We start from the raw sequence: 17,090 nt of genomic DNA, 5'->3' as shown, positions 1-17,090 counted from the left end.
TAGCTTGAGTCAGGGCGTACCTAGTGTGAGTGGTTAAGCAGTAAGTGTGAGAGAAAGAGAGAGAATGTGTGCAGCAATGTGACTCTGAATAAGCTGAAGACATGGAATGGGGTGGGGAAATGACATTCTGGTAATAGATTTTCATTTGACGCTTATTCTGGGCTAAATCAAAACATTTCAGGCTCTAAGTTGCCTGTGGTGGGTGGCATCCAGGGCGACCACATTTCGGCTATCACTGGAGGTCCACTAGGCATGGGAAAGTTAGCAAAATTAAATATGCAAGTACAAGTGTGTAAAGTACTTTCAATAAGAGCTTACAAAAAAAAAAAAGAATTGAAAGGCATGGATGTACAACAATCTTTTACACAAGGTTAACAAAGCTAAACAGTAAAGTGTAATACATCATATTTAACATATTTTAAAACTTACATATGTTATATACCTTTAAACAATCAATGTCTTCAACATTTTGCTTCATCTTGGAATCAACCCCTGGTCCCTGTGTGAAAGTCCTATTTGCTTGACTTATCCATCTCTGAAGGTAGACCTTTAACCTCTTTCTCACTGATTTTAGCAACACATGATGCTGCCATATTGACAGTCATATTGAATCATTGAGCCACTGACCAAAGCTGGCTTATTTGATGTCTTGGGAGTGAAGAGGGACTGAAAAAAGGGTTCTTCCGCCTTAGACAATAACAGTCTACTCCTAACCTTGGGGCGGCTGTGGATTAGTGGTAGAGCTGGTCATCTGTTAGCTGGAAGGTTGGGGTTTGGATCCCTAGCTCCTGCAGTCACATGCCAAAGTGTCCTCGAGCAAGCCACTGAACCTGTGTGAATGTGTTTGTATGGGGTAAAACTGTTGGACACTTTACATAGCTGCCTCTGCCATCGGTGTGGATGTGTGGGTAAATGTGACATGGGGTGTAAAAAGCACTTTGAGCAATCTGAATACTAGAAAAGCACTAGACAAGCTCAAGTCCATTTATCAGGAAGTAGAGTTGGGCCCTCATATCCATGCTAATGACAACTGATAAGGACCATTTAATTGGATGATAACGCAGAATAGTCTGGCATTTAGCTCAAAGCACCACTGTACAGACAGACAGAGCTGCTAGTGTACAGACTCAGTTAATGAAAGCTATTTGCTGTGGGTCTGGTATCTTGTTCTGTGCAGAAAAAAAGACTCTGGTTCACAGAAAATTGTTTGCTTTTTGGGCAACGTGAATGTGTATGAACGATACAGCGAGCCAAGTTAGCATGCTAACAAGTGCATTGAATGCGCCAATAATATTTAAGACATACTTTTGAGGCACACTTAAGAAGAACAGAGCTGCGATTATTGGTTTCATACCAGGCAACAGGAGATGGTAGGAAACTACATCTTGTTTTGTTGGGGTAAATTAAATGAATATATCCTAAAGGTTGGCTTGACTTTAAATAAATAGAAATCAATGGTGACATTATTATTTAAACAAATGACTCCAATAATTTGTACTGGGTAACATACAATTATTATAAAGCTTTCTAATTTCCCCAAAATGTAACTTCTAAGACTGCTTCTTTAAAATATTCTCCCAGACCAGAATACTAAATTATAGCTGTTTGCATTGTTTGAAAGTAGAACTACATTTAAAAGCAGCAGGGAATAGGACAAGGAAGAAGAAAGCTCATTACCGCAGAAGTGACCATTTAACATCAACAACACCATTGAAATAAAAAAGGGAAATCTAGCAATTTAATGTTTTTGAAGTATTGCATTAACGAGATCTATGACCTTTATAACATTGCAAATCTTTTCACATCGGGTTTCCAGAAGAGTCCACTAAGCATTTCAATATGACAACCCACACAGCTGCATAGACTTTATTTTGCGGTACGGTCAACTGTCTCCTGTTGGTAATTGCTCTATAATGACAGAGGGAGATTTTCTGGCAAGGCTTTGGTTCTCTAATGTCCAAGAGGACAAGGTCAATGTTAATTAATACCAATTACACCAAATTTTGAGTAATCATTAGAGTCCTCTATGATGGCAGTGAAGAGCGCTGTCTCTGACCCTCATTCAGAACCTCCCATAAATACTCGACTGAGATCATACTGAATGCGGTTATTCAGAGAGCAGGGCCATATGGTTAACATCATTGTCATGGTGCTCTGTGCACACAGGGACTACTTATGCCTCAGTTACAGTGACAATGCCATCCTAGAAGAAGCTAGCCTGTGTGAAAAAAAAATGGATATGCAGCCACATATCACCCAGATTTTTCATACACTAAAGTTCATCCGTTGTCACTTGAGTTGTTTTTTTCCACCAGTGAGTACTGCTGTTTATGTATTTATGCTGCATAGAGATATGGAGAGCAGCAGTGTGCAGGGTCCCAGGAGTGATTTCTGCAAAGTATCCCTAAAGGTTGTGCAGAGATGGAAAAGAAACTCTTCAGGACCTCTGCCCTCTCTGTGCAGAATACCCCACAGAAACATTTAAAGCATGGGGGAGTAGACGCCCGTTAGTGGTTTTGAAAGGCACCGCAGGAGGATGAATCTGTTGAAAAATGTTGCCTCTGCTTCATCGCTCTACTCTTTTTATATTCCCCATTGCTTTAAATCTTAGCTCTTCTTCAAAGGAATTCATTTCTCATTAATATTTCTTTTGTTCTTCTAAAATCCAGTTTTTTAAAATAATATATCAAAACTCTACAGTATAGTCAGTATGGAGTATAATTATTCCACAATTACCAACATTGATTATGATTTCTTGTTGCAAAGTCATTTCTTGACTAGATTCTTCTTAACCTTTGAATCTATAACTAGGCATTAAGGTATTGTACCTTTAAGTACCTAAACCATAATGATAACTGTTTTAATGTTGTCCAAACAAAATAATCCAAAAATTCTAATTATGTTTTCATCATATTTTGCTATTTATTTATTTGTTTTAAGATTTATTTGTGGGCTTCTTGGGCCTTTAATGGAGAGACAGGACAGTGGATAAAGTCAGAAATCAGGGAGCGAGTGGGGAATGACATGTGGGGAGATTTTGCGAATTTAACACGCAAATAATATTGATACATTATTAATGTACGTCATGGGCAAAAAAATCATGTTTCTAAAATAACATAAGGTTATGCATTTGTATATATGAGACATATGCTCATTAAAGAATAGAATACAAACTTGTCCGGCCTGCCTCATTCGATAGCTTTGTTTTTTAAGTGTTTCTGCTCTTTTCAAAATGTTCATTGATGCTCAAACAAGATTACCTGCATTTTTGAAACATTTCACTCTATATTCCGTTATCACTTTGTTAACACAACAATCATCATTAACTATGAGTGACGGACAACACTGACAGCAAAAAATATTGAAAAGAAGGCAAGAGAAGCTTCAGTTTGAAAGAGACATCACGCTTAATCAGGACATTTACAGGAGGGACATACTAGTGGATTTCTCTCTCCTTTTCTCTGTCAACCCACCCTCTCTCTCTCTTGCACGCACACCGGTGGTGATAATATACAGATTAAAAAAGTATATAAGTATAAGGATATAAATATACCTGAGTATACCCAAGTATCGTCTATGTGTGAGAAACGCTGATGTGACTTGCAATGAATAATTTCTGCTGACAATGTTTCCCTTTTTAAACAATTTTTGGGATTTTTTTTCTAGTAGGAATTAAAAGAGCCACAACGAGTCACAAAAGAGTCACATGCAGCTTGGGAGGTGTTGGTTGAGTATCACAGCTCAAGTTATAAAGATTTTTGCATTTGATCATCAAAAACCGCATTATTTAAATAACACTAAGCAAGATTATCATCAAGCTTAACACCTTTTGAAATAGGGCTTGACATCGTCATCAACAAATGTACAACATGACATCATTATAACATTACTTCTATGTAGATGTGACTTACCTTTTTTTAGTTATCATACCGACACGTCTGATTTTGATGTTGTTTTCTTATACACAACTGAACACATAAGGAAGCAGCCCTTTTTTTTCCTCTCTGTGTTTTAGTATATTATTTTCTCATATACTGTTTTCCCAGGTTTTCCTTTCCCTGTAATGTTGTCACACAAGACTGTAGGCCATGAATTGTGTCTTTGACAAACTCTTGAATTTTGTGATGTAATGTTATACGTAGGTGGACAAACTTGTTTTTCTTATGGTAAACCCAACTTAAACAAACATGTTCTGAGGTATTCTATGAAATCTGTATAAGATATGTCTTGCTATGTTTGTTGCTTAAATTATTTTTTGACCTTTGCAAAGTGTCATGTGACTATCACTTGATGACCTCTTAATAGTATTTAAGCACCTGTTGTCAATTATGTCCTGACGAAGACTCAGTTGAGTCGAAACACATAGCTACATCCCTGTTAAATAAAGTATTTTTATACTAAATCAGAGTGCCACAGACTTTCAGTTTAGACTGCCGTTCTCACACTACGAACTTTGTTTGTTATCAAGACAGTCAACTATTTATTAGCTAAATGTAAAACAGGATGCAAATATTTTGATGTAGAGACTGGTTTTAAGACTGGTTTCAGTTCCATTACCCCCCTATTTTATGGTCATAACAAATGATATAATTGGTGCCTTAGTCTGAAAACAGCATTGTGCAGCTCTATTTGTAGATATTTCAAAGGCATTGGATTCAGTGGACCATGAATTGCTGCTAACAAAACTTAGAAGCACTAGTTTCATTGTTGAGAAAGTAAATTGCTTCTCTTTTTTTTCACAGCGCAAACTCAGTGTTTCAATGCAGAAGGCCATGAATTAGGTTTTTTTTAAAGCTCACTAAAGGTGTCCCTCGGGTCCATTTTTGAGCCTATTCTGTTATGTGTTTTTATTAATGACTTGGGTAAGGACATCAAAGCAACACTTACATGCTAAAGACACTATCATCTACACACTGTCATGATTTGGTCTTTTCTAGTTTGGTTTTTCAGTGTTTAGTGTTTCTCTATGTTCTAGTGGGTTTTGTTCATTCTTGAGTTCTGTGTGTCTTCAGTGTTTCATGTATTTTATTTTGTAGCTGTCCTCAGTGTTTCTTGTGTCCATTCCTTCCTCTGTGTGTTTCCCTCCATTGTGATTGCCCTCATTGTCTTCACCTGTGTTATTAGTCTCACCTGTGTTTGATTACCCCTGTGTCTATTTAGTCTCTGTGTTTCTTCCTTTCTGTGTCGGTTCATTGTATGTGTTTGTAGGTGTCAGTTGTTGGTGTCGGTTTAGCTGTGGCTCGTTGTTTTCTCCTGTTTGGATTTTTGGAAGTGAGTTTTTGTTTGCGTTTTTGTTTGATTAAATATTTTTGTTGATTCTACATCTGGGTCCTCCTCTTGGTTTTCTCGATCCGTGACACACACATGCTCCCTCTTAAGCAAAAGCAGTGCAGGTGCTTCAGGTAGATTTTTATTCATTACAAACTGCTTTACTGAGTTTAAAATACACAACAAACTAAGTCATCTCCAAAATGCACTTAGAACAGCCAAATGATTGTGTTGGGATAACATATAAAAGAAGAGAAGTCATTAATTGTGACATATTGACTTCTGATGGGAAACTTGTTGAAAAAGTGACCTCTACAAGTATTTGGCTGTATGGATGGATAACAGACTCTCAGAAGGAAATAAAGCCTGCTTTGTTCTTAGTGCTAAGACATAACTTGTGGAAGCAGCTACATTTCTGATTGTGATTGGTTGTGGTGACATGGTGTATGCATCACTTCACTTAACAATCAACACAATATTCCTCAATCACCACTGCATTCTTTATGATTTTGGATTTTGCACAAATTAAGATTTTACAGGCAACAATGCTGGTGTATTTTTATTTATAAAACAATACAGCAAAAACTCCTAGATTACCCCTGTAATATTCTTTATTTCAGTCCTACTGGTTACCAGTTGCTCTTCGCAGTACCCAGAGTGCTGACATCTGGGGAGATCTGCCTTTTCCTTTAATGCATGATCAGCATCGGTCAGGTCTCTCTTGAAACAGAGATTTTTAATCTTCATGGCACCTTCTAGTTAATTAAAAAAATGAAGACATGACATAAGCATGTTTATATACATACATCAATCTTTTCTTAATTTGTATAGTTAATTAACTATGAAGCACTTTGTAAAGAAACATGCTAATTATTTATAAAGGTTATTCAAGTAAGGGTTATTGTGAAAAGAAAAGCCTTGGTTTTCTGTTGGAAATAAAAGTGATGTTTTTTAGCTTCTTGTTTGGATCCATTTAACAGTTTCATGTACAAAATGATCCAGTAACCTTCATAGTGTTGTCACACCTTAAGTAGCCTACAGTTCACTGAATTAAACATCATCATGCACGCCCTGGAAACTAATTTAAATGAAAGTATGGCTTATTGCTTTATCGTATCATCGTAATAGAGGAGGACATGTTTTTTTTTGTGACTGTCAGCGCAGCTGATTCAAGTTTAAAGATCCGTGTCAGCTTGCAGCAGGACGATATTGGTTTTTAAGCCACCCTGAGACAGTTTATTGTCACTTTTCAAAACACTTTACATTAGCTTTACACAAGTCTGGTTTTCTGGTTAGAAACATTCCTCTTTGTGTTGGAAAACAAGTAATTTGCTTTTCAGGGGTTTATCGCAACCATCGCATTTTCTTACACTAAAAAAGCTTGAGTTTCATCCGTGTGCTGACCTAATTTTCATGGCAGGGCCAAAATCTTTGAATGGAATTTTTTGTGTGTACACTCAGCTGTCCCTTGGATGTCGTTGGCATGTCTCCGAAGCAATTTTCTCAACCATGAATAATTCACCAGATATTATTCCAAAGGTCATCTTATAGTAATTAGTACCCTGCTGTTGACTAAACAGCCTCAAGGTACCTGATGGCCAGTTTAATTACAATTTGAAATGAGCGTACTGTTTGACAATCTCTATATGTTCTCTTGACACTTCAACAGATGACACCTTGAGAACTAAGTAGGCTTACAATAAGTTGGCTTGTTAGCACATGGAGAAAAGGTGTGTGTTTGTGTGTGTGTGTGTGTGTGTGTGTTGAGGGAACAACAACACCATGTCCTTTCTGTTCAAATATGCAGCAATTACTGGAAATGCAGATTGGTGTAGCAGGGTATGCATGTGTTTTGACAGCGTGGACATCCTCTGCACTGTCACTGTCTCATTATTAACCAACTACCATGGAAAACTAATGGGCCAGGTCACAGCCGGCTCTCTTAAGGAGATTGGGGACTAAACATATGCTGAAGATGCCGCAAGATGACACAGTCCAGCGAGCCTTTGGCGCGTTGCGAGGGACATGACACGGCTCTCTGTGTCATACAAGTTAGAAGTCGGTAGCAAGAGATCCTGTCATGTCTTGTTGTCCTGAACATCAACCCCGCTGCCCTATATTGTACGTTTCCTCTCTGAGGGCTTGTGTGTATTCACAAGAGAACAGTGGATGAAGTAAAAAGGCAAAAGGGTGTCAGGTATAGCCCAGGGGGAGGCTGTGTGAGTTGTTGCAGAGTTTGCCTTAAGGGTATTAAAGCTCAAGGTTGGATGGATACATGGACTGTTGGATAGATGGAAACATGGATGGATGAATGCATATATGCACAATATAGAAATGACTGTAATGTAGACAGCCTCTGGGCATCACTAAAGATGATGATGCACAGTGAGTTTAAAGAAATTAAAGTAGTCATTCTGAACAGCAACAGCACTTAAATAAAATAAATACCTCATTCTTCCTCATCTGACTTCAACTTACATTTATTTCTTGGCCCCAGACAAAAAGACTAAAATCAAGCTTAATTGTGTTCTATTGATTTCCCTCTGAAATTTATAGACCACTTCCTTAAGTCTTTGGTCTATGCGGATATGATAATGGCCGGCAGTCTAATGAGTGGGGGAGTGACCTTGTGACGAGCAAATCAAAAATGTGGGAATGATCGATGAGTGATCTGCCCTTCCTAAACAAAAACCATCAGAGTGCCCATTTACACTGAAATGGCCCAAATCCATTGTGTTTGTACTGCCTAGATTTCGTCATATTTTTCTACAAAACAAGGCATTTAAATTCAAGATTTCCATGCAGCATTTTAACAGTTTCTTAAGTGGTGTGAAAATGCATGTCGGTAATTGCAGCTGTTCACATAAAGTGGGATGGAAGATAACATTGTAATGGTTACAGCTGGCACATGTCATGATAAATTACACATTATGTTGCCATAATCAATAATTTCAACTAACAATGGATCACATGACTAATTGCATGGAGCAGCAGTTGCTGTCGATAAAAACCCACAGGAAATGATCGCCTGGTTCTGCAGCTTCCTTTTGCTCTACAGATATCTAAAGTGTCTTTTAGCTCAGTTGTTTCCCAGTATAGGACGGGAAACGTAATGTACAACACAGTAAAAGGACATAGTTAGCATCTATAGCTGGTACATGTAGTGGAGTTTTAACTAGCTGAAGATGAAGATTTTTCAACTGCTCATCTGTTTCATTCAGTTAATGTTTGACTTTCATCCACCAGGTGGCCGAGACTGTCTTCCAAAAATGAATGCTTATGTTATTGTGTGTCTGTTGGATCTGGAAGTTCAGCATATCAACATTATAAGCTGACTTGTATGCACAAAAGTGTGTTTTGGGTGTAGCATGAATGAAATCAATCAGAGAGTCAGCTCTCATTACCTTTGAGAGCCAGGTGTCTGCATGCTGCCGTGTTGGTATTAGCAGAATTCAGTCTTTATTCTTTGAAAGACCGGGCTCTGGCTGGCTAATCTAATGTCTCTCCATACATTGTGCCCCTGAAACACACAGAACACGCACAGGACATTGTATGAGATATGTCAATGGATGACTGATTATATTTTGCTGAACATTGCTACAACATCAGTTAGACACGTTGAATATTTTTGCATGATGCATAAAAGCGTAGCTTCAATAATTATTAAATCTCCATACACCCCGACAGGATAAGGCATGATCTCATAACTAATGCTCACCATTGTATAACGGTAGGCTTTAAACGTTCATTTACTTATTTTCTCTGCTGGAATCCTCTGCTATATTCTCTAACACATGCATGATCGACAACATATAATCTGTATTAATATCTTTGGGCTCAAGCGTCGTTGGCACTCATTGCCATTTACAAGAATTTGTATGTATCCAACTCTCTGATACCTGAGCATGTGTGAGTATATGTGCTTCTGTGTGTTTCTGATTGTATTAGACAGAATGCGCACTGGAGTAAGTGGCCTTGTGCAGCACTGGCAGGACTCTCCCTCAGGTGTAGCAGACATCCAAGAGTAGCCTTAGGGAGTGCGATATGATATCAGATTGTGAAGAATTAGAATGTGACCATTATCTGACAATCGTACAATCAGGTTCAACGACCCAGCGTTGAGCCTGGCCACACCTAATTTTTAAGACAAACCCTGGGGACTTTTTTGGGGCACAAATTTGAGACTGGGTGAGAAAATGACAACTGTGTCAGGTAGAAAATAGGTGCTGTAACACACCTGGAGTACGATATGGCCGTATGCCAGTGTTACATTGAGGTTTTTTATCTTCTTCTGGCCCTAGTGGCAAAAAACATTTAGTGAAGTCCTGGATAATTCACAATCTTGAATCATGGACTTTAGGCATCCATTTCTTCTACATTTCTGACCCACACTATTTGTTCTTTGAGTTTATTTATTGAGAATGTTGGAAAAATTCAATTTGCATACATTTTATATAATGATGCCCTAGAGGAAGAAAAAGAAAAGCATTTGTTTAGGGAGTCATTTAATGTTGTCATTATTTAACCACACTCAGGGGCAGTTCAAGGCAGTGGCCACCTTTGAAATCTGATGGGCCATCCCAAAATCCTTACCTGTGATTGATTACGTTCCTTGTCAGAGGCAGGACTTGTGTAAAATCAACTATTTGAGCTGTGTTGCAAGAGGCTGCTTGTAGCTTTCAAGCATTTCAGTGTGGCAAGTTTCCTTCTGTTAGTACTTTGTGACAGTTGACATACATCTTTGATTCCATTAAGAGTTAAGTTTATATGTTGCCATTCTCCATGTTATTTTTTATAGTGATATAATTCAACTATAACATATGTATTCTGCACCTGACTACACTGACAAATGATTATTGGAAGAGCAGTGACAAGAACTTTGTAGCGTCCAAAGGTAAGTGGCAGATGACAACTCATAGACTATTTCTTCCCTTTTTTTGTCCCCTAGACATGTCAATGCAACATGGCCAACTCCATGGATGAGACCAGCTCCCCTGTAAATATAAAGAGCATATCCTAAGGTAAGAAAAAACAAACAAAACACTTCGTCTTTTCAGGTGATTATGCACACAGTGAAACATACTTAAGAGTGCTATTTTTTCATTTCTGCCAAAAAGATTGCACATGGATTTCTAATCTTACAAACGGAACCAATTACCACAAAAGGGCGTTATCTCCCTCGTTTGCAGGACATACAAGGCAACAGATTTACTAATATGTTTGCTACAAAAGCAAAAAGGTACTACATGTATTTGTCTCTTAATATCCTCTTTAAAAAAAATCACAAAGCATGTTTAACCATTAGCTGCCTTCTAACTGAACAATGATACAGTGGGAGGAAATGGCTCAGTACTTTAGTTGAAGTGTAAAAGTAAAACTGTTTAATGAGCCTGCTCTCCATGGCATTTCCGTGTTTAATAAGGGTTCCATTTTTTCCCCATAAATATACAACTATATGTCATAGGTTGAATTGCTTCCCTGGGGGTATTCATTTCCACAAATGATGAAGGTGAAATGCCTTGTCCAATTTGATGGGCCTTATATCATTACCTTGTAATTGCCATAATTGGAATACAGCGACAGTATGCTCTCACGTCACATCTATCACTCATACGACAATGCTCTCAGAATAACCCAACAGCACAACAGTGTAGAGTGAAGGACAAGCATGATCCATGGATACTTTGAGGACTCAATATTTAATGGTTCAAGTAAAATTCAATGACAAGAAAAATCATTTCACCATATGGAAGGTCATTTTTTTCATATATTTCAATGGGATATCTTACAAAGGCATGACAACACAGGCTGTATAGCTTTAACTGACCAATACAGATTTTCTGGCAAGCATTGAAGCCTTCTCTCAAAGCGAAACCTCACTCCACCTCACTTACTGGTGACTATGTTACAAGCATATACTTAAGTCTTATATTTTGATATACTTTTTGTACAAGATAACATTTCTGTACATAAAACATTCTGGCAAGGTGCATGCCAGGATACACAAACACACTCACCATCTCACTCATGCAAGGAAACACACACACACACACACACACACACACACACACACACACACACACACACACACACACACACTCTTTCTCACAGTCATACAAGTTCACCTATAAACACATTCAGACACACTCTCATCAACATAATGCATATGTATCCATTTACATTACCACAGAGATTGTCATCTCATTAACCAACTTGTTTTCCTTTTTTTTTTTTTGCTTTTTATAACTTTGCAAATTCCAGTAATTAGCCTGTAGCCATTAGACTCTTCTGTATGAGTCTTTCCAGTTTGGAACCATTGTTGTACCTTTTTAGGGGAACTGCTATATACAGTTTAAAATCCAGTTGACCTGTCAGTTAAAATATTTGAGTGTATGTAGAGGCATAAGTGGTACGCACGCTTCCACAAAGTTTGAATGTGTACACTGTGTAACATTTGTTTTGTTCCATAAGACAGACAAACAGGTAGAGCAGTAAACATCAACACTGACACTGAATCTAACGATGGATGCATGAACTACACAGTCAAGTGTCATAAATGCCTTCTGAAAAGTCCAGACAGTTCATGCAAATTATGGAAATCATGACACACATTTGGAATAGTAAACGCCTGATAAAAAAATAAATAAAAGCAAGTCTTCAGCTTTCTGGTAACTATCATTACTCTTCGGGCAGAAGGAATTAGAATAGTATGGAAAATAACAGTGAGAGCAGAATCATGCAAAGTAAAAAACACCTATCACCCTTTTCATTTTGTCCTTCCAAATACGGGGTTTGTAAAAGATTAAAAAAAAACTAAACCAAACTCACATGGGTATGCTGTTTGTCTGAAAATCAAATAAATAAAACAACACTAGCTTAGCCTCTCAGGGCAAATCAAAATGAAAAGAAAAACAGGACTGCCGTCAACAAAAAAAGTCATGTTAGTATAAAAAGAAAGCAACATCCTACTGATACATTCATGCAGTTCTTAAACTATTCCCTCCAGAAGTTGTTTTCAATTAATGCAGCAGCTGCAACATTACAGTACATCAGAGTTATATGAGCATAGAAAGTTCAAACACAGTGTGGGTTACAGGTAATATTGTGCTTACTGTACACATGTGATTGTATGAAATATTTCAAACAACCACATTCCTATTTACGTGTGACAGTGTAAAATCCCATATATGTCCTGAAAATGTATTAAGTAGAGAAGGTCAAACATCCCACTTCAGCTGCAGGTAGTGGCTTTACCTTTTTAATGGCATCATTCTTCAAAAAACAAAAACATATCGTGTTGTTTAGAATTGTGTCTTTGCTAAAAACATGGAATACTTTCCCTCCTTTTTCTCTCGACTTTTAAAGTTGGATTTAACAATTTCAATGCATTTTCATTGTCATCATAATGTGTGTTCCCTTTGATATTTGATCCTTTGATGAAATATGAATTGTTTATATCAGTTGCTTTCTACCATAATAATGGAATGAGATGAAGTGATAGATGAAAAGAAAAAAAACTCTTCCAGTATGTGAGATTAAATTGTATTTCCAAACAGTGAACATTTCATCCACCGGTGTGTATAGTGGGGTTTGTCTAAGTTGCTTGTTTTGAATTAATTTCATTTTCGTAATTGACTGAGGTGAAATTGAATTGCTCCTTTTCCGTGTCCTTGACAGAGTGTTCCTTAATTTCTCTGAGTCTCAGATAAATCCTCTATATCATGATAAGAGTCCTGACCCTAAGTATCTGGGAGAATAGGTGTGGTAAGAGCATGCAAACACAATTTGCCTCGCACCTTCCCCAGAGAACGCCACAATGCATTATAGATTTAGGCCTGTTCCCAATTTGCAAGATGGTACAAGAAAATGAATCGCATGAATCATATAGCTTCTGATGTAGACACGGGGCTGGGATGTTACTGGAAAGAAAAATGGATATCAGCAAAGTCACTTATTGCTGTAGCAATAGATTATACTGGGCCCAATCTGTTACAGAAGCAAGTTAGTCTGAAGCGGTTATCATCATCATCAGGGTGTTGTACACATACAGGCAGTGAAGCAGTGTGTGTATGATAAAAAACCATGGTGAGGGGCAGCCTGCAGGGAGGTCCTTTCAAACAGTGCCAATGCCTATTCTAATGATAACTGCAAAAATAACATTAACATTAATAATTTAGTTAGACTCGGAGCCCTGCAGAAATTCTTGCACCCTGGCCTTTTATTTCAGTGTCAGTGGTAAAAAATGAAAACTGAAACTTTGCAGCCAAACTGATTTGCATAAACTCACACGAAAGTAAACAAAGCAAGAACAATATGGGTTATTAATGATATAATGGGAGTAGAGAGAGTGTATAAAGCGCTGTAACTGAGTCACCTTTTCTTTGTCTTTGTACATGCACGTATGCATGTTTTTTTTTTACTAGCAAGAAGAACCAATCCAGACCTCCAAACCACAATAAGGATCGCTACAGAGATCACACATCAAAGAAATTAGATTTAGAGTTTCATAATTGGCTTCATTGCTGCTATCGTGCGAGAGTTTCTAAGCAGCAAAATGTGAGCAATAGAAACAAAGAAGGGGAAACAAAGGGTAAGTTTCTACAGCGCATCTGTCTACGCCTTTCAAGGCTAAGCTACAGAGATACTGAATGAACATTTTCTTAATAGAGTTGGCAGAGATGGAACAACCACCATATGGAACCCATCTTTCTTGGGTACTCGTGTGCGAGTGCAGTAGATAGTGTTGTTTTCGTGTTTAATTTGTGTACTTGTCCATAGTGAGAATGTAAAATGCAAGAGATTACAGGTGTTGTCTACCATTGGCCTAGATATGCATTTAGACTTTTTTTTTTCTCATCCTTCTGCAGTCCCCTGACCAAAAAAAGACTTCTGAAATGTGTTCAGGCAAGACTAAAGAACCATCTTTCACCACCAAAGGAGTTTGTGCTGCGTGTTATATAGAGCAATATTTCACTAGAACATGAACAGAAACACATCCACCCAGAGCTCATAATTAACATTTAGCCCAATTTAGCTCACTCCACACAAAGCACTGTATTTGCATGTTTTCTGCATGTGGAAATTATCTTTTAGGACATGGTTTCACTAAGCTGGGTCCAAAGAAGGAAAAGTGTACATTGCCTTTTCATGTCACTAAGCAAACATCAAAAAACTCAAGCAAAATGTATCTTCTTCAGTGACAGAACTACTTTGGTATAGAACTACCATTATTCATTATACATGGGCCTGCTGTGTTAAGAGCCATACATTTCCTTTTAAATGCTTTAGCTGTCAGACTGATCCATTGTGATTTTGTCTGAGCATCATCACAGTGGTGGAATCCATTCTCAGACGTCTTCATTAATGAAACAGAGCTGGAGCTGGTCAAAGTAATTCAAATGATGCATACCCCCGCAAGCAGACATACTGAGCATAAAGTCACTGACAAAAAGCCGTCTATGGATCAAGTTCACAATTATGTCGGGGTCAATGAAGGTCTGTCTTTTTACTCTTACAGCTGGTGCTCATGTAAGAAAGACCCGCTGCCTACTCCAGTGGGCGTGTGCTGCCCGGGGGCAGAGAAGCTCGCCAGGGGGATGACCTTGACGGGGTCCTCCTTCTTACTGGAGTGTCTATCCAGGGTGTTGTAGAACTGCGGCCGGTTCATCCCTTTGTCCAGGTCTTCTTTTTTGGGCACAGACCTGCCCAGCGTATGGCGACCATCCATGACCCCCATGCAGCCCATGTTAGCTTTGGCCCCCCTGGAAAAGCTCTGCTGGAAGCCAAAAGAGGACATTGTAGCTGTGATGGCGGCGGTGGTCGGGGTGGTGCTGGGGCTGTTGCTACCAGACCCTTGGAACTGGGCCAGGGCTGGGGGCATCCAGCAGCTGTCGGAGTGGCCCAGTATCAGACACTCCTGGGTGCAGGTCTCAGAGGCCTCTGCCAAAGCTTTCTGCAGGTTCACCTCTATGGCTGTAAATAAAAGAGAAGAAGACAGAAGAAAAACAACATGGTTAATCCAACAGTTCGGGAAATACAGAGAGTAAAGTGAGAAAGTAATTATTTTACATGATTGCTGTAAAACAATTGAATGAACTCATAAATCAAAATGTTCACAGAAGGAAATTGTCACCTTATCAGTAGTTGACCCACAAAATGTCAGCCTTTTAGCAAAATGAAAGTCAGAGATAAATGTTTTATTTCATCTTGTAATGAGAAAAACAGCAGCAGAGCATTTAATTTCCATTGGTATTCCCATGCCTCGCTCTGTTTACCTACAATATGCAAGGAATTCCCTGTAGCTTAATTAGAGTTTGAAAAAAAATGTCTTGCTGTTTGCATCTTGCATTAGCTTTACTGTGTTAAATATTTAATGAACATCTTAACAAAGTATTGTTTATTTTAATCTCTGTCAGTGTGGCACACCTTAAACCCGTCTGATCTTTGAGAATACAAAATAATACTTGTCAAATAAGAAAACTCAAATACAAAGAGCTGAGAAAAATCCAATCATCCCAGGATCTTGTGAGCATCTTTGGAATATTCACAGGCAATTAACATACGTGGTTAATTGTGACAGCATTTAGGTTGCGAGTATAGAAGAGGAGGAAAGAAAACCTGAGAATTGAATGAGGGTGCATCTGGCCAAGGGTAAGCACTCAAACTATCTTATCTCATTATCCTGGCACTGACATCACGTGTGGAATGAGTCTGGGATGAGGCCTCAGCATTGAGCCTCAGCAATAAAGCCTGTCAAGCCAGATAATTAGAATGTAAAACAGTGGGCACCAAGGCAACCAGGAGCCTGCAGTGTTATGTTTCCTAGGCCATGCAAAGGAAAGACGGTCCTCATTCAAACATCACATAGCTCCTCAAGCCCTTAGCTTCAAGCTGTCATGTAGAAATTATTTAGTATATTTGCATAAGTAAGAATGCTATAAATAATTAAGCATCCTAAGACCCTGGCACACAGGGACTACTATTCCCTTCGTGCACACAAGTTCTGCTTGCTCTATGTTGTCTGCCGGAATACGCAAACTGTCCTCACCTTGTTTATTGTTCTAGTGCATTTAACACTCATAATGTATAGTTTTCGTCGTCCACACAAGTGATACTAGTCAGATGTCCAAAAAACGATCTAGCTTGTAGTATAACGTCTCAAGGCACTCACTTTTATTTATTTTGTGACACTGCAGATTGAACGGCACAGCGTCATCTTTAATTACGAGCGCAGTGTCTGAAAATGAATCACTGGGTATAAATTGTGAGGATATATTTGGAGGGCCCACGTGGAGTCAAATCTGTCCTCTCCATATTGAACTGGAGCCTTGGAGCAGGAGTGTATAAATCCCCCGGGCGGTAAATGTGTCACCTTTCAGAGGGTCACTAACTTCATTAAGGCAAAAATGGATGCTGCTTTCTCATTCTCTGAGCAAGCACAATAGGGCTGAGCCAAGTCTCAGCCGTGCCCTGACTCAATCTCTCTCTTCAGGCTTTTCTGCTGTTGGTAATGCCTTTTATGTGACACTGTCATTTTTGACGTGGTAATGCTGTTAGTATGTACTTTTTATTCTTCAACTTGCACAAGGACACATCTAAGAAAGTGGCCGTGTTCCCAACAGAAACATTCAAAAGCGCTTCTTTGCCAGATTTCCTGCCTTCCCTCCAAACTTTAAATTATCAGTGCAGCCAAGGGTGAAGCTGTCTTTAACCTAGCGTACTTTCAGGTAGTCTGGAGCTCCGTGACTTCACACAGCTTGAACTCACAGCAGTTCCGTGTCAACAGCCCTCAGTGCCTCCAATTTTTTATAACCAATATTTCA

General features: G+C 38.6%; 1 protein-coding gene across 2 annotated transcripts in view; it reads right to left on the bottom strand.

The window, feature by feature from the left end:
* Window positions 1-10,948: 10,948 nt before the first annotated feature.
* Window positions 10,949-17,090, bottom strand: part of pcdh11 (protocadherin 11) — a 126,632-nt gene continuing 120,490 nt past the window's right edge. For both annotated transcript variants that reach the window (XM_065958596.1, XM_020637110.3), the window contains one exon: window positions 10,949-15,240. In XM_065958596.1, the coding sequence (XP_065814668.1) occupies window positions 14,780-15,240 (461 nt within the window). In that variant the 3' untranslated portion in view covers window positions 10,949-14,779. The remainder of the gene's footprint in view (window positions 15,241-17,090) is intronic.

Source organism: Labrus bergylta, chromosome 9 (assembly GCF_963930695.1).
Source record: "Labrus bergylta chromosome 9, fLabBer1.1, whole genome shotgun sequence".
Classification (NCBI taxonomy): domain Eukaryota; kingdom Metazoa; phylum Chordata; class Actinopteri; order Labriformes; family Labridae; genus Labrus; species Labrus bergylta.
Note: the sequence above shows the minus strand (reverse complement) of the source record. Positions and strands in the feature narration are given on the sequence as shown.